Below are 21,559 nucleotides of genomic sequence, written 5' to 3'. Positions count from 1 at the left end.
GCTTCAAATTCTGTTGTTTTGTTGGAGATGGTTATGTAGAAAAAGGTATTCTAGGAGACAGAATCGATCATGATTACTTAGTTACTCTAGGATCTCAATAATGGTATTTCATAATCTGATACTGTTATACTCCGATACTTTCTGCAAAGATGTAATGCTTGTGTCTTAAAAGACTTAAGACCATAGCTCGGTAGACGTTGCTGGAGACAGACATTGGAGCTAGGTTTGAGTTATTGGGCAACAAGGCTAACTTACGACGGCTGGCTCTGTCTGATATTAATATGGTACTATACTCTAAGGATTAAATTGATGTTTAAGCGCTTTGTGGTATATCTAGAACTGCTCATGCCCTAGATTTGTTTTGTGACATCTCCTTTATGCAATTTTTTTAATATACGAGTTGGAGATATGGCTTTTTAACTATTACATTCCATAGAAATCCTTGACTTTTTCACTCCCACATCCTTCGCTAGTTGGTTTATGATGTTTTTGGTGATGATGAACTTCTTTCATCACTCTAAATCATCACCATACAGAATTAAATGTACAGGATCATGTGCTTTTGTGTTACCCTGTCTATTTCACAGAAATTGTTGCTTCACAAATCACAAAGTTCATGTTTTGTATTCCATCCTTATTCTCCTGTTTTATGGCAATTATAAGAACTCTATCAGGTACCTATCATGTTCTCTACCCTAGAAGTAATACGAGACATGTCACATAACTTTTTCTAGAAAAAGGTTTGTGAAAACGTGAAACATGAGCACTTCAAGTTTGTCATGTAATGTCATCTCTCAAATTCTTTACTACATTATACGGCTGGACCCACTGAATTTGATAAACTCTCAGATTAACTTGCATACTACTATACTAGAAGGTCCAGTAAGGTTTTGACTAATATCATTCTGAATTCCACTTTGAAATAGGCCCGGAAGGCATAAACAAGACCTTTTCTTTTATGTATTTCTATTTGTTTGCAGTTGAAAATTTTATGCTATGCTCTTATAGAATTCCAAATCTTTACAAGGGCTCAAACTAGCCATCCCCTGGACCCATTATCCGCTGCTGAAATCATAGTCACTGTGGCAACTGTAAGGACAGCTGGAGCAACTCCTGAGGTATTCATTGGATTATGATGTTATATTCAAATTGCCTCAATTGTCAATACCAGTGAATGGAATACCAATTATGATGGGTTTCCCATCTTGTTTCACCTCCCTTTGCAGGTCAGAGATGGTATGTGGTTTGCAGAGGTGGTTCTATTAGATATAGATAAAACTGTCGTTGCACTTGCAGATGCATACTTCTTCTACCTTCAGTCGTCCTTGTTAGCCCGAAGTAAAGGTGGAGCTGTGGTACCTAGGAAACTTCCTGCGAGGTGAGCTAGGCTTCTTGTCAATGAAAAATCAAACGAGACAAGCATTTGGATTGTTGAACTATCTCAGGTACATGCAACAACTCGAGATGGACATCATAGAGGAAAAGTTGTTTCATCACGTACTGTTCATGAAGTTCAGCCTCCCATGATAGGCATCTTCTCGTGTCTCATATTATATCTTATTGACCCTTAGGTTTTTCTATAATCATATGGTAGTATAGATAAATGCTGCATATCAACATTGGAAGCAAGACACCATACTTCGTTTAAGTCATTGTTTTGCGTAGTTTTTCTTCAATTGTTACTTGATGAAGATATGGAGTAGAAGACTAGAAGTTGGTTATCACACTGAAATATGAAAGGATCATTTCTATGAGAAGTTGTACAGAATATATGTTAGTTATCCTTCCACTTTAAGAGTTTTAGCTTTCAACTGAATGAAATATCTTAGCAAAAGAACAGATCGTGTTAGCCTGAAAAGAGTGGGATCAATAGTTGATATTTCTAGAGTGAGGGTGTGTTGTCTATTTTCAGAAGTTTGTGGTAAGGCCGTAAGGGCCTTATTAAAGTTTAATACATCTCCCCTTCTCTTTTTTCCCTTAAAAAACCATTCTATAAGAGGTTTTAGATAACAGTTCCAATCCATGCACCATCTCTATTATACCAGGCTTTATGATTATTTTTATTCTTTTTTGCGTGAGCTATATGCATATCTCATGATAGTCAGGTCTACATTATTAGTGTCCATATTTTTGCTTGTTACAGGATGCTGTGGAGTATATTGAATGTGAAGAAGTTGTGAAAGATTACCCTCCGTTTCCAGAGGCTATGAAGAAGAGGGGTATCGAAGATATGGAGCTTGTGATGGTTAGTTAAAATAACTTGTGCAATGATCTTAAAGTATGCATATATTATGCACATATTAACTTGAAACTTACCACATGCTGTTTTTGCATGAAAAAATGTTCAGGGGTGTTGGTTACATAGCGAAACTGATGCTCCTAGCCGCAGATTAGCAAAAACCACTTATATTCTGCAGGACAGAAAGTGACAGTTCGATGATAAATGGATATGCACGATCAGAGGCATCTATGTTCTGGTTGATATGCAATATATGGTAGTAATTGACTTTGAAGATTGCAAACTTGTTCCCTTGCCACCTGCCAATCCACTGCGAAACTATACTATTGGTCATAGATGAGGTGGTATTGACTGAAGTGATGTAAAGCCACTACTAGTTCTTCAGCCTCATGGACAAACCTTCATTTGTCAGTGGGCGCTTTGTGGAGTGCCAGAAGGTAGTTACTTTTTGTTAGAAGTGGCAAAATGGACGGGTCAGGCCGGGCTGGGTAAAAAGGTCAGAATCAGCATAGGCCAAACAGTCAGTTTTCTGTTTTGGGCCGGGTTGGGTTGAGTGGTTGACTCGAAACACTTTTTGTCCAAGTTATATTATTTTTCTTAATAAGCTTTTAGTGTGATAGATATGATTACAAAAACTATAGTGCTACAACAATAGCTTAACTTTTGGATAAATTGTGTTCGAAGGTTGTATCTTGTATGCATTAGAAACGACTGTGAGACTTTTAATTTGCTTGTCCCATCTGATCCATAACATTTTTAGCGAGCTCATTAATTTTAACACATTTGTCTTATTCAAGACAGAATATAACCCGGATCGACCCATTGATAAATTAATGAAATTTTTTATCTTAAACAAGGTCCTCTTCTCTGTACTTTCTTGTTGACGACATCACCACTTCAATTTCCTTTTGACTATTGATGTACAAACTGAGCCACTACCATTTCAATGTTTGCCTTGCTAACGTAGCTATGATCGAAATCACTTTTTCTCACTACATAATGAATCATGTCTTAATTTATAATCAGCAAACTTTGTCTGGAAGCAGTTCAGCTGTCTGATGACTCAGTTGACCACTAGTCTTCATCTCTGGGTTCACATTGCATAAGGATTCACACTAAAATTGAAAATTATGTAATCACTCTTGGCCTTCTCTTACCTTATTTGATGCTCATGTGTGTGATATGTATTGCAGGATGGAAAGATTGAAGCTGAAGTTAAACTTACTGAAAACCGCAGATTAGGAGCATTGCAGACCGTGAAAGTTCAAAATTATGGGATGATTATTGCACCCGGCTTGTATGCACCCGTCGACCAACATTTTTTTGTCTTCCATATGAATCTAGCAGTTGATTGCATATAACTAGATATACACAGGTAGTCAATTTGTGTTGGTGCTTTTTAATCTGTGAATGTTCATTCATGCATTCAAATAGGAGTCCATCTTATAACTTAGTGGTGGAAATTTTGGCGGGTCAGGCAGGTTGGTAACATATTAAAACGGGGTGGGTAGGGCTTACCTGAAACACTTTTGGTTAAAATTTTGATCAGTTGAAATTGTGATCAAGAGGGTCTATGCATCCAAGATACTTTCGGTAGCTTTCAATTCTTTTCTTCTTTAGCTAAGTTTTTAAATTTGACCTGTTAGAAATAAAAAGTAATCCAAATTGACCCACTGATAAGTGAATGGGCTGAAATACCATGTTTACAACAAGAAGTTTCGCAGATATGATGCAAATATTCTCCTGTTTTGTTTATCTGGATAGTTGAAGTTAATGTCAAAGTTGAAGAATCCGGGGAAAATAAATCCATAATAATGCGTTCTATACTGAGGAAACATTGCTTAAAACTGAATCTCAAGCTATGTGATGGCAATCAATTATCTGCACGTCATTGGATAGTAAGCATATAACTTTTTGCTCTACATTTTTAAAAAAGTAAGTTGTAAACATATTTCTGCTATATGATTATTATTTGCCGGAGTTTCTTAACCTGATTTCAGTATAAAGATGAAATTTTCTATGCATCACTTTATGTGTTTCTTCTTCTATTGTAGTTTTTTAAGTATTTTATTTTTCTACTTCTCCATTGTGTTTACCATTGCCGGGGACAGAACAGCAGACTTTTTGGTATTATATTGTTTACATTGGGAATCTGTACCTGATACTAACGTGTACACTTATTATTTGGTCATTTGGATCACCCACCTAATGTCAATGTTAGCAGCATGCATGAATACATGCTTATTTGATGATTTGAAAGGATGATATGAAATTTTGTCAATATATGTAACGAAACATCATATAGTTCATTTGGTGATACCTGGACCTGGTGACTCCAGCTAGATATATTTTATTTGATAAGCAGGCCATGCATATATATATATATATATATATATTCAAACCAATCTAAGTTAGATTTGTGATAAAAAAAAGTAAAAAACTATGACATTTTCTTAATTTTAGATACAAAGTTATTTATTTTAAGTCGGAAAGGTATGCACGTATGATATGTAGCTATCTAGTTATGCAGGTGACGGATGTGGATACCAGGATACTGTGATTTTCAAAAATAATATAGGGTATGAAGATAGGGTCATCTGTGTTTGTCTGTGTATATATAGACACAAGTTTAAAACTCAGTAATTATGTTTCCTATAACATATATGTAACTATATAAGTTGGATATATTCAAAAACTAAAACATATCGTATTACAGTTTTGCTTTGGTGTGTATGTGTTGTCGAAAATTTCAAAAAGTAACTGGTTATATTGGCTTTCATTGTTATTGAATCATAATCTTAAGTTTATTCTTTACTTTTTCTTTGTTTCTAGTTTGGGAAATTGTGAATATCCATTTCATTGTTTTTTTGGTAAAATGAAGCACCAATATTTTCCATTCCATATTCCCACTCATGTACCCTTCATAAATCATGTTCAATACTTTACATCACATCTGATTTTATACTGTTTCAGCGGTATCCATGACACAAATTATTCTATGCCTTGCTGTACTTTAGATCATGAACACAAGGACTGTGAATAGGACTGCACAGCTGACTGGCTATAAGCTCGTACCCCGGTTCAAACTGTTTACCACTGGCAGGTTCTGAGGCTAAGTTTCCTGAGAAGGCCTGAATTTCTAAAGCATAATCTTCGGGTTACACTGTATGGACTTGACGAGAACTTTCATGGGGGCGAATTCCCTTAACCAGAATCCACGTGTTGGTGAAGACTTGGGCTTGAGGGTCAAACAAAATCGTTCTCTTGAAGAAAGTGATAGCGTCCTATGATCGGTATACTCTTTTTTCTTTAATGGTTAAGTACACATATAGAATCTAGCATTCATATTTACTTAATTTTGGATTTTGCACGTATGTCTTCGGCATCACTCATTTTCCAACGCTAGAACACTAGTGGCCAGTTGAGCACATTGGCTTTATGCTTCAGGTACTTGTTTGCTGTTAAATGATTAAGACCTTTGGTGATTTAAATTTGCCGTTTCTCAATATCAAAAGTAAATTAAACTGACATGATCTTTCAATGCGTCTTTCCGTACCCTACATGTTACTAGACCCCACATTCGGAATCGACTTGACTTGACCTATATCAAATCAATAGGCATCAATCGCGATATTGATGGTGCCATTGTCTAGACAAACTTTCAAATGTTAAACATAAAAGTATGCAACTTTATCAAACACGTCCCCGTTTTGTGTATGCAAGATTTGTGTGATTAAAACCATCTAATACCAATTTGTTTAGGCAAAAAAATAGTTTCACAAGTGAAACTACATTTTTGTTCATGATAGGCTTTGCATTCTAATGGGGAAAAGCAATATTATTAATTTGTTTCTCATTGCTTCAAGATTTTTGAGTGCTCATTGACTTCACAATTTTGAGATACCTTAGAAACTAATCTCATCTAGTTCGACCAAAAAACCTAACAGAAACATAACCTCATTTTGCTATTAAATTTCGTTTCGGTTAGTGGTTAACCTCTCTAGGCAAATCTAAAGCATCTTTATGTGTAGTGTTTCCTTGCGTATCTATACATTTCACTAATCAACTTTCTCGCCCACAAGGATGCATTGTTAGTTTTGAATAAACCAACAACAAATAAACTTTAGTGAAAACTTGGAAGAACAATAATAAATTTTAAAATATCTATTATATATATATATATACAGGTCTATGTGATTATCTCTTCCACCGTTTTACAAGCATGTAGGAACACCAGGAGTACTTTTCACCTTCTTGGCTTTACCCACGTAATACCTGACATTGTCATTGTGGTCCCTGTCCTGCTACTACCAACAATGCAACAACTACTACAAAACAAATTTAATGTACTACATTCATTTCAATATGTTATCATTTTGGTTATGTCTTGCCACTCTTTAATCACACATGGTATATTCCAATATGATTTCAGGAAACATTTTTAGTCCACTAATAATTATCATAATCGATTTGTTAATTGTTATTGTTAAAATTAATGTATTTTGGGACTTTAGGTGCAGCCACACAGGTGATGTTCCCCCAGGAGCATGCAAGTCAGATGCAAACAGCACGAAACTTAAAAGAAATTGCCGCTCCCAAATCTGTATCTAATGGTTTGATTCCCAAACTCTGATATTTTACATCTTTTATCGTCTAAAAGTTAGTATGGCTTCAAACACTGACATAAATTTGGGTGTGTAATCGCCTAATCGGGTTCTTTCTGTTCCTATGCTTTATATGGTGCTCGTATATTTTTTCAGCCAAGAGGAATATCGATAACCGAAGACAACGAGAGACGGTGCGTAAGTGATCATGTGTCACAGTGGACTCGTTTGGCCGTATCTTCTATCCGACACTATTAGGTATATGACCCTTTCCTTTACTCGGTCCTCCCCCCTTGTACTTGTTATCAAATAAAATGTGTTGTGTTTTGAGATAAAAACAAATCAACCTTGGAAGTATCTGATTTTTTTTCGTGGTAGAGTATATGTATGTTTCATTTTTATGATAAAAACAATATGTCTGAAACTTGAGGAACTGTTTATATTATTATTATTATTGCTCTGTTTTGTGGGCCATAGTTTTACTCTAATCTCATGGACTATATTAAATTTTTTTATATGGCTAGATTTTAGAAGCATGTGCTTCTATAGTTCTTTTTAGTATGGTTTAGTTATGTGGAATATTCACAGGAATTTTATTTCCATGTCTTTAAAACAATCATCATGTTTCTTATTATCTGGTCACTCCATTTCATATTTTCATAATGTTACTTGTTTTGTCTTACAATTGTGTGATTTGTCCTTTTGTAACAGTAACATTTTTTGCAATATACTATTTATAACAGAAAAGCATATATTATGGGGGAAATGATATTGCTACAACAAAAGTTAAATATCTACAATAATATCTGCATCATTCACTTTATTCTGCGTATTATAATTTGTATGTTTGTTGTAGGTGACTAAATTATGTTGTGTGAATATCCCTTTCCATATTATAGTCTTAAGCATTACAATCAAACTTCACCTCTAGACTCCATCCTAGTAGATGATTTGTCGAAATAAGCTTTATTTATAAAAAAAAAAAAAAAACACATCAGATTTCTCTCTCCTATTCACAGCCATATAATTTCATGCACACAGTCATCATAGTAAGTCAAAACAAGTGTATTTAGTACTAGTACAATAATGGCAAACATCAACCGCTTTCATACAACAAAACCATTTCTCGCATCACTTGCTAGCATTGTCTCTCCATCCATCCATCTTCCAATCTTCCATGGCCCAACTCCAAAAAACCATCCAACACCACCTGGCTTTGCATATCCTACTGGCTGACCGCCTCCTCAAATCCGCTAAAGACCTCAAATCATCAAAATTTGACTTCACTGATGTCATTAAACTTGCAACCCAGCTCTCCCAGCTCCTTCGTTCCGTAGCTAGACTTGTGGCCAGCACCACCACTACCTTTTACGACCGCCCTCTTCGTTCCATCTTAACCCAAGTTTCCTCGAGTCTTGAACGAGCTCAGGCGCTCGTTCGAAAGTGTAAGAACCGTAGCAATATTATTCTCTGCCAGGTTTTTGCCATTACCACAACTTCAGATGTTCGAAAAGTGTCTAATCTTTTAGAATCTTCTATTGCTGACATCCAATGGCTCCTTTCGATATATGTCATGGATGATAGCACTAGTGCAAACCTTTCTTTACCTCCCATTGTGAGCAACGACCCTGTGCTCGCGCGGGTATGGTCGAATATTGCCATGCTGCAACATTCGACTCAGTTGAAAGACCGAGTTGACGCTGCTAACTCACTTGGGTCGTTGGCGTGTGACAACGACAGGAACAAGAAGATGATCATTGAAGAAGATGGACTTCGGCCGCTTCTTAAGTTACTAAAAGAAGGAGCATCACCTGAGGCCCAAATTGCAGCCACTTCAACTCTATACAGTTTAGCAACTGATAAAGAGAAAGTTTCTGTCTTTGTTAGGTCCCTGGCTACTCCTGTTATTGTTCAAGCTCTTAACAATTCGACCAACGTTTTTGTTCGAACAAATGTGATCAATTTGGTGTCTAGAATGGCCGAAATGGATTCATGTGTGCAAGAGGAGTTTGGAAGGGAGAATGTGATGAGACCAATCGTCACATTCTTGGCAAGTGATATCGTTTTTGATGACTATGCTACGACCATGCACCCAGTTATTCAGATTAATAGAGATAATATGAAGAATGGTGATAGTAACATTAACAGTTTCCATTCGAGTTCTTCGTTGTCTTTCCATGTCAAAAAAGAAACTGCACCCAGTTCGCCAGAAGAAAAGCTAAAGCTTAAGATAAGCTGTGGGAGGGCATTATGGATACTAGCCAAAGGGAGTTTGTTAAACAGTAGGAAGATCATGGAAACCAAAGCATTGATATGTTTAGCTAAACTCATTGAAAATGAAACAGAAGAATTGCAGGTGAATTGCTTAATGACAGTTATGGAATTGGCTAAAGTAGCCGAGATGAATGCTGATTTAAGGCGCCAAGCTTTCAAGCCCAATTCCGCAGCTGCACAAACTGTCTTGGACCAGCTTTTAAGAGTAGTGAACCATGAAACTAACCCGAAATTAGTAGTTCCTGCTATAACTATAATTGGATCACTAGCTCGAAGTTTTCCTGCTAAGGAGACTCGAATACTTGGACCACTTGTTTCAAAGCTAGAACATGATGTTAGCGAAGTTGCTAACGAAGCTGTTGTGTCTTTGGTGAAATTTGTTAATCCTGACAATTTCAACTGCCTGGAACACTCGAAGGCCATTCTTGAGTACAATGGGGTTACTCATCTGATGAGCTTCTTGAAAAACAATGATGCTATGAAGATTCAAGTTAATGGGCTTAAACTTCTCTGTTATCTTGCATTACTAATCGGTAATAGTAAGGCTCTTGAAGAAGCTCGGGCATTGAGTGTTATCGAGGGTGCTGCTCGATCAATGGTTACTCAGTACCCCAACATGAAAGATCTTTTAGTTAAGGCCATAGACCATCTGAACCTTTACCAAGCTGAAAATCGTGCCCATAAGCCGGCTTATGGGCCGTGATGATTTTGTGGTTGATTGTATGCTTTTGTGAAAATTGTAAATTATTGTGATTTATGAGTATCAGTAGGGCTCGAACTTGTGATCTTTGGGTTACACTAAGGGCGAGTAGACCCTATCAACCTTGATATGTGTTATTTACAATCTGTGTCGATTATCCTAGCTCTAAGAACCTTAAATTTAAGCCTTGAAATCGAGCCATATAATTAGAAATGTCAATACCGGTCGACATTTGGGTAAGACGATATGTCAGGCATGGGATTTGTACTGACCTTGTTAAGCCAAGTCTCAACCAAAATTCTGGACTCAAAATATGTAACAAATACAAAATTCTCAAGTATTGGGACATATTGTAAAAGAATCCAGAGCCTTAGTAAAGACTTGGCACATACTCCCTTTACCTGATTCATGATGGCCTTTTTGTTTGGGGTTGTGGTTCTAGTGCCTCTCTTATCCATGGATACAACTATGCAAGGCTAACCATATATGAACTCGTTGGGTGAATGCCAACTAAATGTAAACGCGCTTCGAGTCGTTGAAGTCTCACTAACTCACTTCTCTTGGTGACAATGCAATCTGTTATAATAATCTTAGATTTTTAACAACCGTTTATAACAGCCATGATTTGATCACTAGTTGTGATACTGAACTCAAATGTATATTACTAATAGGTGCCTTTGTACCAATGATTTGGTACACTAACTTTTTTGATGATCAAAATGGCATAGATGAATCAGTTAATCAACCCACAGTGTATATACTTAATTTGATTCTTGATAATTGGTTGAACACTTTAACGAGGCTATAAACATAGAAGTCGACGTTGATGTGATTTTACGTTTGGTAAGAAATTAAAAACAGCCTGAAAGACTTTCTATAGATGATAAATCCATGTTCATCATATCTATATTGAGACATTACCTGTCTTATTGTTCTAACTCTTTCTGCATTAAAACCTGGCATGTAGATTCTTTTACGATGACGTTTTTCACTAAACCAATGTCTCTATCGCTTTAAAGACATCTAAGTTTGGGTGGTTAACGATCTTGTCAAGATTCGACTCTTTTGTAGAAACTTTTCTTGTCAATCCCCTAATTAGAACCACCACTTTTCCGAGAGTAATTTGTTAGAAATCCTAAAGTAGTAAAAAACAAATAAATGCAGCTGTGCTACTAGTAAATATCATTTCATCTCATAAGTTAAATACATTACCCCTTAACTCATGCAGCTAATTAGTTCCATTAATTATTAAACCCCAATGTGAAAAAGATGATTATAATCAAATTAGGTGCATTAAATTACTTGCTGCAAGTTTTGAGTTGTATGATTGCATCTATTAAATATACTATTAATGGAATATTTAAAGTGATTTAATGTTCTTCATCAAGTTACTGCAATAGTATGTCAACCATCATGCACTTAAGCAGGTGAGCCCCATTGTTGAACTTGAAAGTCAGATCATAATGACAATCAAATGAGATTCTTTAAACTGCTACAAAAGCTTTGATTGTTTTTAGAAATACTCCATAGATAATGCAGTTGGACAATTCATCTACAGAACCATTAAAAACACATATCAAGATACTCCGACTTGAAAAGGTCCTAACTTTAAACTGGCAGGAATGTTCCCGAAAGGCGGGCTAATGTCATCATTTTTGGTCCTGGTTTTAATTTTGCTTGGTTTACAAGACTTTTTATGTTATACTTTTGTGTCTTACTAATGTAAGTTGCGTGAATCCAGTTTGATTTTCAAGAATTTTCCCAACATGTCAAATATGGCAAATGTTTTTATAAGCAAACATTTTGTGTTACTAGGTTTCATATAATGAGACCATAATTTCTTTCACATACATAGTGACCTCCATTACCATCTATTCGAATGTATGTAATGTGTTTCCGTCTTTCCTAATAATCAATCACAATTGGTCAAATTTTACAATTCTGTCTTCGATAACTCCCCTTGGTAGTTAACCCCACAATATCTGAGCGTGAGATTTGAACTTAGGACCTTCAGGTTGAAAAAATTGTCAACCATTTGAATAAGTTCAACAGGTTAATAGTTTTAACTTATAGGAAGCATCTTCTATAGTATGTCATTATGTGTCAATTTTAAAGTGATTATTATTGGCTGGGCTGGCTTGTTACTTTAAGTACAGTTGAGAAATAATGAAGGGATGACTTTATTTAACTTGGCTATTATGTTCCCAACAACTTGATGCAAAACTTTTGATTCTTGTAGGGCTCTTTGCTGGTTAAGTTATTAAGGAAAAATGGAAAAGTTTGGTTTGTTCTGGCATTTTCTATCTACGCCTTCATTTTATGTACATTTGTAGCCTGTCATTATCTTCTTTCATGGCTAGACGTACGTCTATATATCTAGCTTGTCCATATGCTTAACCTTTGTTATTCGTTTGACGGCCCCATTATACTAACACGTTTACATATACTTCACTACTGGGACACAGGGTCGACGTCTGAAGTCTAAATGGGCTTCATTTTCTATTGCATTTGGTCATAGTTAAACAACCATATCTTGTATGCATCTACTTATTGTTTGGTTTTATCCTGTGTAATTGCAACATTGTACACAAATCCACAAAGATTCCAATAACGTTCATCCGAATTGTGTGTTTTCGTGACATGAATTCCTAAAGCGTATTAGTCACGAATTCTAGAGATCCAAACAGGACTCTATGGGTTCTTTCTATTTTGATCCTCAACAAAATGTTAAGTGGTGCATTTGAGTTCAATTATTTGAGTTATGAGTTCTTTGACTTATTGTCAGTTAGTATATTTTAATAAATTTGTGCCCCATATAAGGAAACTTGGCCACATCTTGTATATAAAGTGTGCATGCTGAAAATATTGCTCATAGGTTGGGGTCCCATTTAGGCACTACACTTAAGAACCTTGTTTTCTGAAAACTATTTCTAGTTTCCTGTCTTGTGCTTACGAATTCTCACTAAAACTATTAGCCATTGAAAAGAGAAAAAAAAAAAAGCTTTTTACCCATAAAGTTAACTTTAAACAAAAATGCATACCGAAACAAGATTTTGACAAGCATATACGTCGAGTATGTGGGCACAAATGAATCTCTAGACAATTGTATCACGTTACTATGATAACACGAAGCATACCACTAACATTGAGGTAAAAAGGGTAAAAGAATCGTCGAGCTCAAGTTACTTTGATTCGAAAAACAATAAAATCCAACATCGAACACATGGTTTTAAAAAGGGAAAATACAATACAACACGCGAGGTTGACACTTCAATATACGTCTTATTAGTTCAAAACCTCATAGAAATGTTGTACCCGCCCTTTTAATTAAACAATCCAACAAAAAGCAAGAGAACTTTACAACGCTTTCAGTCATATATGTATCTCTGTACGGAAAACCAAAACATATGAAAAAATAAACAAAAGAAAAATAATATACCTCCAAAAGCAAGCCTTATAGCAGTATAAAACTAGTTTAGTACCCGTACAATGCTCGGGTATCTATACCCATCAACCTTTTTTTTGTTTTGTTTATTTTGTTGATAAGATAAAATAAATGGTTTAGTAATAAATTTACATGGATCAATCATATTTGATGGAACACATCAGTGTATTCCCCAGGTAGTGACCCCATTGGGTAGATATTGAAATCTGAAGAAGCATTATGAACTTGTACCTCTTGCATATGATTTTGCCATTGACCTACACACACTTCTTCTTCAGATTTGACATTAACCCCATTGTATTGAAACATTTCCCCTTCAAATGTCATAATTTGTTGAAACCCACTTGCAGAAAGACTACTTGTAGTGTTCATGTTTGAACAACTGTTTGTTGTTGTTGTGGTACTTGAACTTTCCCTGCAGGCCTCATTAATCATGAATCTATTTGTAGTCATTTTCGACCCCGAATGGTCAGATGCTACGTCGGTGGCAACGTTTCCCTGGTCGAAACTTGCTAAATTTGGCAATGAGGTTTCATAGCTTGTTTGTTGATGATATTGAGCTAGAATATTAGTAGAATTGTAGCCAATTGGATCCATACACGTTTGATATTCGACTAAAAACAATGGATCACTAACCGATTTACTAGTCAAGAAAGTACTATTTCGTATCGAGCTAGTTTCCATTGATCCATCATGGTTGATTTGATAAACTTGCTCTAATTCACAAGTCATTGGCATTGATATTGATGAAGAACTAGGGAAGAACTCTGTCTTTTTGTCGAAAAAATCAATCTTTTTATCTTTAACATCATAATTATCAGTTATTGGCTTGTGGGTGTTGGGATCAATCCCTTGTTTTATTAGTTTCTTCTTCAAACATGAATTCCAGAAGTTCTTGATCTCATTATCCGTTCTTCCTGGCAACTGGGCTGCAATTTGAGCCCACCTGGAATATATATGATATATACCAGTTTTAGCAACTTTTTCAACAAAGACTCAAAAAAAGAAAATGCATACTCATTTCTGTGTATTAGAATGTTTTTGAATATATGATAATTACCTATTGCCAAGAACTTGATGAAGATTAAGAATAAGGTCTTCTTCTTGTTGTGAAAACAATCCTCTTTTAAGATCAGGCCTCAAATAATTAATCCATCTTAGCCTACAACTCTTCCCACATCTTTGCAATCCTGCTTTTTGTTCAAGATTCCATAATAAGTCAAAAAGTTTCAAACTTTATATCTTTTTTGTATATATACATGTATATACACAACAGAATAACAAAGAACCAGAGTCTTTTCTTGCAATTTACGTTGAAAAGACTCGTGCTTTTGTTATAATAAGTGAAAAGAAAGCGAAAGAACCACACCCCGTGTTCTTCATTGCAATTGCGATAGAAAAAGTACTGGTGGTTTTTTATAACAAAGATATAAAGAATCTAAAAACCGTATTATTAGATGATAAAAGTGAAGCTTATTTATCACATTTACAAAGAATTAGTGTCGCAGTTTGTTGCTCGTTTACCTTTTATATTCATGTAAAATGAAATCCTTGAACTATTGGTTATAAAAATTAATTTGGAAATGGGAGAATAAACAAAGAAAAAAATCTTTTTTCTTCCAATTTGCAATTAAAAATGACTTGGTTGTCTAGAGAAAACAACTTTAACTAAAAAGAACCAAAATCCAGCTTTTGTTATTGCAATTCACATTGAAAAAGAGTCGGTTTTCGCAACGAAAAAAGAAAAGAGAAGAGGAAGAGATAAAAACCAGCATGTTTAGGGACAGAACTCCAGCAACCAACACCAAATCTTGTAATGTATTTGAGAAGCTTTTCATCTTCTTCAGGAGACCATAAACCTTTTCTAAGCTTTTGTTTCACACAACAAGAATGGCGACCCATGATAGTGTGTGTTTGTGTGTGTGTGTGTGTGTGTGTGTAATGTTTGAAGAAGAAGCTGCTTGCTGTTGTTATCAAAACAAATATATAAGCAAAGGTAAGTGAGAGATAGATAGAAAGACAGAGGGAGAGTGAGATATATGGGGGACTATATTTAAAATTCTGTATGTAAAGGTTGCGTCGTTTTTTGAGGTAGACATATCAAGAATTAATAAAATATTTTATATTGAAAAAAAGTAAACTAATAAAATAATTTCGTGACTAATTAAGAACCATCAACAATAAAGAAAATCATACTTAGAATTGAAGTTAAGGGAAAGAAAGAAAGGAAAAGAAACATGTGGGCGAAGCAAATAGTAGAACCTTTTGCATTGGACATTGGTTTAGATTTGAAGATTTTTTGTCTCTAATTTTAATATCTTCTTGGGTAAAAACCTATATGGAGTAAAAGAAAATTTATTTTGTGATTTTATTTGATCATTCATAATTGCTTACAATTAGAATAATTAGCTGTATTCTGAACTACTAAATAGACACTTCCAATTTTTTCAATTCTTGATGAATAACTTCTAATTACTGTGGATGTATCATTTTGAGGAAAATACATTTACTTACACAAATGTAACTTCTTATATTCGTGGTTGTTAGGACTTACGAGTAATATTTAGTGAGAATGTAACATGAGAGATCTAATTATTTTTAAGAGTTAATTGCAGGATTCGTCTTTACCAGTTTTCGTGGTTTACATCCCTACTTGATTTTTTAGCCAAATACTGTCACACCCCGTTGTAGCAGAAATACAGGGTTAACAAACTAATTGCGTACTAACCAAAGGCTAATAAAAATTACATCCATTTAATACCAAATACAAGTCTAATACAAGTACAATCGTTCAAATGTGAACCCCAGAATACAGATACAAGTCATCCATATATGGAATTTGGCCCACTGAATACAAGATAAATATTTGGACAGTCTAGTACGATTAGAACTAATAAGATGATAGTTCTCATATGTCTGATGCTAATTGTACGTCCAAAGTCAAAAGAATGGCCCAAAAATGCCAAGATGATCCAAGACTTATTGTTGGTTACCTGAAAAACATGAAATTTGAGAGGATCAACTATCGAGATAGTTGGTGAGTTTACAGTGTGTTTGACCAAAGTTTAGTCGTCATTGAGAATACACAATGACATGTAGTTATTTAAAGACAAGACAGCCGGGAGCAAAATCCGAAAATATATAATGACAGTCCAGACCTAAGTTCGACAATATGACTAATATGCCTCGCACAGGATTTCCCGTCTAAAGTGGGGTGCGGACCAGAACCATGACAGTCAGGAACAAAATCTGACAAGACAACCATTAGGATCTCATAATGGTAATAACTACATAAGGGGAACATTTTAGTCTGTCAAACACATAAACATTTAGTCAGCCGACAACATGGCAAGTCTAAGTCACATAGAACAAAATTTCATAAGACATGTATACACCTTTTCAGACAGCCGTCAACATGGCAAACATAAGGCAAATGATTTAAGTAGCCAAATCACATGACATAGACAAAGACAAATTATTTATAAAGTAGTCGTGTATACAACAGTACATGCTTTTTAGGCCCAAAGTAAAAAGGAAAAAGGGCGCCACAAACTCACCTTAGCGGTCAAAGAGCTAAAAGTATGAGTAGTCCGAGGAAATGAGCAGTCTAGTCTCCACGTCTATCCAAAACCTAGGATATGAGTACCAATGGTGGGGATCAAATCTCACGATGACAAGTATCCTACGTACAACTACTTAGCTATCGATCTTAGAATGCCACGACAAAGTGTGATTTAATGTTCAATATATATTTGACTCAAGTTACTAACGTCATTGACATTGTCATTGCCAAGTGTCCATAATATACACCTTACTAGTTAGTCTATATCATAACTCAAGTTCATCTTTTGTCCCTAAATTTGGATGGAAAATCAAAGTGTTTAAATGTGTGTTTTAACAAGTTTGATACTCTTTTTATGATGATATAAGACTAGTAAATAAGTGTTGGATCATTAGAGGTCGACCGATAACCGAATGAAAACGCTAAGGGAGGACAGGGGATTGGCGGACGATCTTCCGGATGATCCGCCAGATGATGTGATGAACACGGATCATCCGTCAGTTCATCAACATCGTCCGCAGATTACGAAAAACAAGAAAACGGGTTTTGAGTGCAGTGTTTGACCATTTGCTGTAACCAAATCGTTTTCAACTCAATTCCTTTCAATTATAACAAGTATAAACATGTTCAATAGACCTGGGAACAACCCATATCGCTAACCATTTCACAAATCCAATACTTTTGATTTCCAAAACCTAATTGTAATCAATTTCATTTATCCAACAAAAAAATCAAAACCCATCTCATATTCAAAGACTATAATTTCTAATTACCAAGAACTGATACAATACTAAGATTGAATAAATTCAAATCAAAGTTTAGTAGAAAAAGGGTAACTTACCAAAACTTGAAGTTCTTGAGAAATAAATGAAAAAGATGAAGATGATAATGATGTTGATGATGATTCCTTGATTATTCACTAAATAATTCCTTCCCTTAAATTCCCCTTTTGATTTCAATATAAATCAGATTTTTGATGGAGATGAAATAGAGATATTTGAGAGAAATTTGAAATTGTGTATGTGTTGTGTGGTGATCGACCAAAAGGAAGAAGAAGGGAGGAGGGGTTGTTTGGTTGGTTCATTTCTAACCACAAATAAAGGGAATCGGCCCATGTGGCCATATCTGATATTTTAATACCTTAATTTGGTAAAAAGCTTACGATTAAATACCGTATGACTAAAAGGCTATAATTTAAAGTAAAAGTATTTTCCCTCGTGTTATTTAAATTAAGACAAGTCAATAAAGTTTCGTCAAGATAAACTTTATAATATTAAGTCTAGACAGTCTAATTATTTTATACAAGACATAACTTTTATATATTTATTTCAAGTTATTTTTAAGACTCGGCATACATCTAGATAGCTAATAGTCTACGTCTTCAGGATACTTCTAATTGAACTAAGTCAAAAGTCCAAATGTCTAATAATTTCCACGTCAAAGACCGTCTAAATTAGACGAGATTACGATAATGACTAAGCTTAAACGAGATTACGATAATGACTAAGCTTAAACGAGATTAAGACTAACCCGATGTTAATAAATTACGAGTTGTCACAAATACATCCAAACTACCAACATTTGTTGTAGGATTCGTCCTTTTCGCAGACGGCGTTTCTTTCATTCCGTGAAGTGGTGTCACGTGAAGAGCAAACGAGGGAATTTTAATAATTTTTCCCCAAACCACACACCTGCACATTTCATCCCTATGTTTTGGCTAATTTCACACTTTTCATCCCTCTCTTTCAACTGTTAAATGAGTAATTTTCCAAATCATTCTAAAAAGCAAATATCCAATATCAATAACAATAACAATAACAATAAAAAAAAGTAGAAATTAAGTTATAGATACGAGTAGTATTTTATGGAAATATACAATAAAAAATAGCCAAAACCTTTTTCGATGACGATGACACATTTTCCGTTCAAATTCATGGCGGTGAAGACGAATGGAAAGATGGAAAATGTTTTTTCTGGGATCATTTTTCCAGTGCCGTTTATTTCGGCAAGTCGGTTTCACCTTTTTTGCTTCTAACTTTTACATCTTCATCCGGTGCTATCTCTCTTTCTTCTTCATCTACAGTGACGACCACCGCCATTGATCATGATGCCGGTAAAACTCCACTAACAATAGTACTGTTGCTATCTCTCGTTTTCTTCTTCTTATTTTCCCATTAAAAGAAGCGAATTTATTTTTTTTATTATTATAAAAAATTTGTAGTTGAATGTGTATCTAGCTAAAGAAATGTACGGCTGTTATTTTTTGCACTTGAAATGTAAACAAAAGGAGTGCAACCCTCCATGTCATAAATCTGGGAAATGGATTTTTTTATGTATAAATATGGATATATATAAACATAGATGTGGAAAATGGGTTTTATGTATGTATAGATTTGGATGTAAGCATAAATCTGGGAAATGAATTATAGTTGATGAAGATGATGATAAATATTTATATATAAAATTAAGAAGATGGATGAAAAGTGCAAAACTAGTCAAACCATATGGATGAAATGGGCAATTGTGGGGTTTGGGGGAAAAGAAAAATACTAAAATGCCCTCGTATGTTATATACGTGACACCACTCACCGGAATAAAAGAAAAGTCGTCAGTCAAAAGGACGAATTCTACAACGAATGTTGATAGTTTGGATGTATTTACCTAAAAAAATCAAGCAAGAACGTCAACTACGAAAACAGGTAAACCACAGGGACGAATCCTGCAATTAACTCATATAATCATGCAAGTGTATAAATAACATATCCACGATATCTTTTTTTTTTTTCTTTTTTTTTTAACAGCAATAACAATATATATGAATAATGGGAGGTGATCCCTACACAATTTATTTTTCCATACACAACAAATACATGCATTATATGGTTATACTGTATAACTATATTATGCATACAATGTTGTATATGGCTAAAATGTGTTGTATAAAGATCATTTCCCTTCATAAAATTATACTTGCTAAATTCTTTGAAACATGTAAATAATCTTTAAAATCGATTCTTTCCACGATAAGATGATAGAATCACAAAATTAATACAAATGCGACTACATAGAAATTCATAATGAAATGGGTAAGAGAGATCACCACATCTTCACTCTACTTCATTAATATCATGATGTTTTAACTTTCACCATTCATATGTATTTATTACATAACAGGAGCCCTGGGAAGAACATTTGAAAGAATTTCACAATAAAGTATTTCAGTGAAACAGGTTTCAGTTCTGCAGAGGGGTCGGAATTTTATCCCAATTAAGTGATATGCCTTCTGGCGGTTTAGTTGGGAGTTTCTCCTCCTACTAGATATTGAGGATGAGGGAACTCTTTAGCGTGGACCAGGTTAAGACAACGTAAGCTACATCTCATATTACGAGCAAATGATCCACAGTATTAAAAAACATGATATTATATAACCATATCTATAGATTTGACTATATACATATTAAATAATTAAATTTATGAAAAGTAAATGGGAGTAGCAATGCCAGAAGGCGAATTATTATTATACTTATAAGTCTGCATTACTTCTTTTAGTTTCTTAAAAAAAGGATTTTATAATTATTTATATTATATTATAAACCAAATTTCATTTTTAACTTTCTAACATTGTTATATATGTTAATGTATGATATACAATATATTAAAACCACATTACATTAATAGCATACAATACTCGTTGTTGTTGCTGCCGTCACCGCTACCTATTGCTACCGCCACCCCATTACATCGTCGCACTGCACGAACACGCAACATATGACCTTCGCCACCACCGCACGTCACTATAAACCGTCACCGCCACCACTGCTGATGTAATGTACATCAACGTATCGCGCGGACAAAACTTTATAATTAAAGAAAAGAAAAAAATTAATACATGACTAATTATAAAAGCATCGTTGATTATTAAAAAGGTGTAAACGATTACACAGGGCCTCGTATAAATGAATGAATTGCAAGGTGTCCAAATTTCCAAGTTAGCCAAATTGCACGCGAGCCCTACCACCATGGCTGGTTCCTTTTAGAAACATTTTATTTTATAATATCTTTCTATTTTTTAATTGAGAAACATATACAATAAGTTAAATATTTTCTTTGAAGAATCAATTGGCTAACAAAAATACAAAAATAGAATAATGTCCCAAATGAATATTTTATCGTGTCATGGTACATGGAAAAGCGACCACGGAGGCCTATATGATTAAGAAATCAATTGAAAACCAAGTTATATTACCAAGTTTGTAAGAGGCCGCAGAAGAAATCAAATAAAAAAAATGGTGACTTGCAATTACAGGGGCGAATGAAAATGAAATTTATGAGTATATTTTAATAATAACTTATTTGAGATATAAGGGCTTTTTAAAGGGTATTGGGTACAATATATAGAGGGAAATTGCTTTGAGATATTGAATGTTTCTCGGTTCTCATCATAAAACTCCATACCATTATTAATACAAATGTAACCCAAAATCTTTATGGATACATACAACAGTCCGGTTTGTCATGATCTATATCTTAATATTAAATTTTATAATCTTGATAAGTGAAAACTTGTTGACGCATCGGATTTTTGAGTGCATATGATATGTATTGACCATAGGATCTTAGGATCGATCTGATATTGTTTGGCTTAAATTAATAAACCAGAAAGTAGGCAATGTTTAACTAAAATATTGTGTAGTAGTAAAAGTTAACAACTCTTCTACTTTTAAGGATTGAATAC

The 21,559-nt window shown here is 34.6% G+C and overlaps 2 protein-coding genes and 2 long non-coding RNA genes across 4 annotated transcripts; 2 read left to right on the top strand and 2 right to left on the bottom strand.

The window, feature by feature from the left end:
- Positions 1-1,021: 1,021 nt before the first annotated feature.
- Positions 1,022-7,331, top strand: LOC122579492. The gene is made up of 9 exons (XR_006320654.1): positions 1,022-1,118; positions 1,227-1,445; positions 2,144-2,245; positions 2,349-2,676; positions 3,433-3,614; positions 4,004-4,137; positions 5,213-5,532; positions 6,754-6,852; positions 7,000-7,331. It is a non-coding gene; the product is annotated as an uncharacterized LOC122579492 (long non-coding RNA).
- A 689-nt stretch (positions 7,332-8,020) lies between these two features.
- LOC122610680 lies at positions 8,021-9,820 on the top strand. Its single transcript, XM_043783648.1, has one exon. The coding sequence runs from the start codon at positions 8,021-8,023 to the stop codon at positions 9,818-9,820; it is 1,800 nt and encodes a 599-aa protein (XP_043639583.1).
- A 3,319-nt stretch (positions 9,821-13,139) lies between these two features.
- On the bottom strand, positions 13,140-15,958 carry LOC122580274 (myb-related protein 330-like). Its single transcript, XM_043752552.1, has 4 exons — positions 15,891-15,958; positions 15,032-15,226; positions 14,323-14,452; positions 13,140-14,208 (listed from the first exon to the last, which is right to left on the bottom strand). The coding sequence occupies exons 2-4, from the start codon at positions 15,162-15,164 to the stop codon at positions 13,404-13,406; spliced, it is 1,068 nt and encodes a 355-aa protein (XP_043608487.1). The 5' UTR covers positions 15,165-15,226; positions 15,891-15,958; the 3' UTR covers positions 13,140-13,403.
- A 39-nt stretch (positions 15,959-15,997) lies between these two features.
- Positions 15,998-17,903, bottom strand: LOC122580273. The gene is made up of 3 exons (XR_006320766.1): positions 17,666-17,903; positions 16,820-16,893; positions 15,998-16,255 (listed from the first exon to the last, which is right to left on the bottom strand). It is a non-coding gene; the product is annotated as an uncharacterized LOC122580273 (long non-coding RNA).
- Between the last annotated feature and the right edge of the window lie 3,656 nt (positions 17,904-21,559).

This window comes from Erigeron canadensis, chromosome 8 (assembly GCF_010389155.1).
Source record: "Erigeron canadensis isolate Cc75 chromosome 8, C_canadensis_v1, whole genome shotgun sequence".
In the NCBI taxonomy this organism is placed as follows: Eukaryota; Viridiplantae; Streptophyta; class Magnoliopsida; order Asterales; family Asteraceae; genus Erigeron; species Erigeron canadensis.
This window is presented reverse-complemented; position numbering and strand designations above follow the sequence as displayed.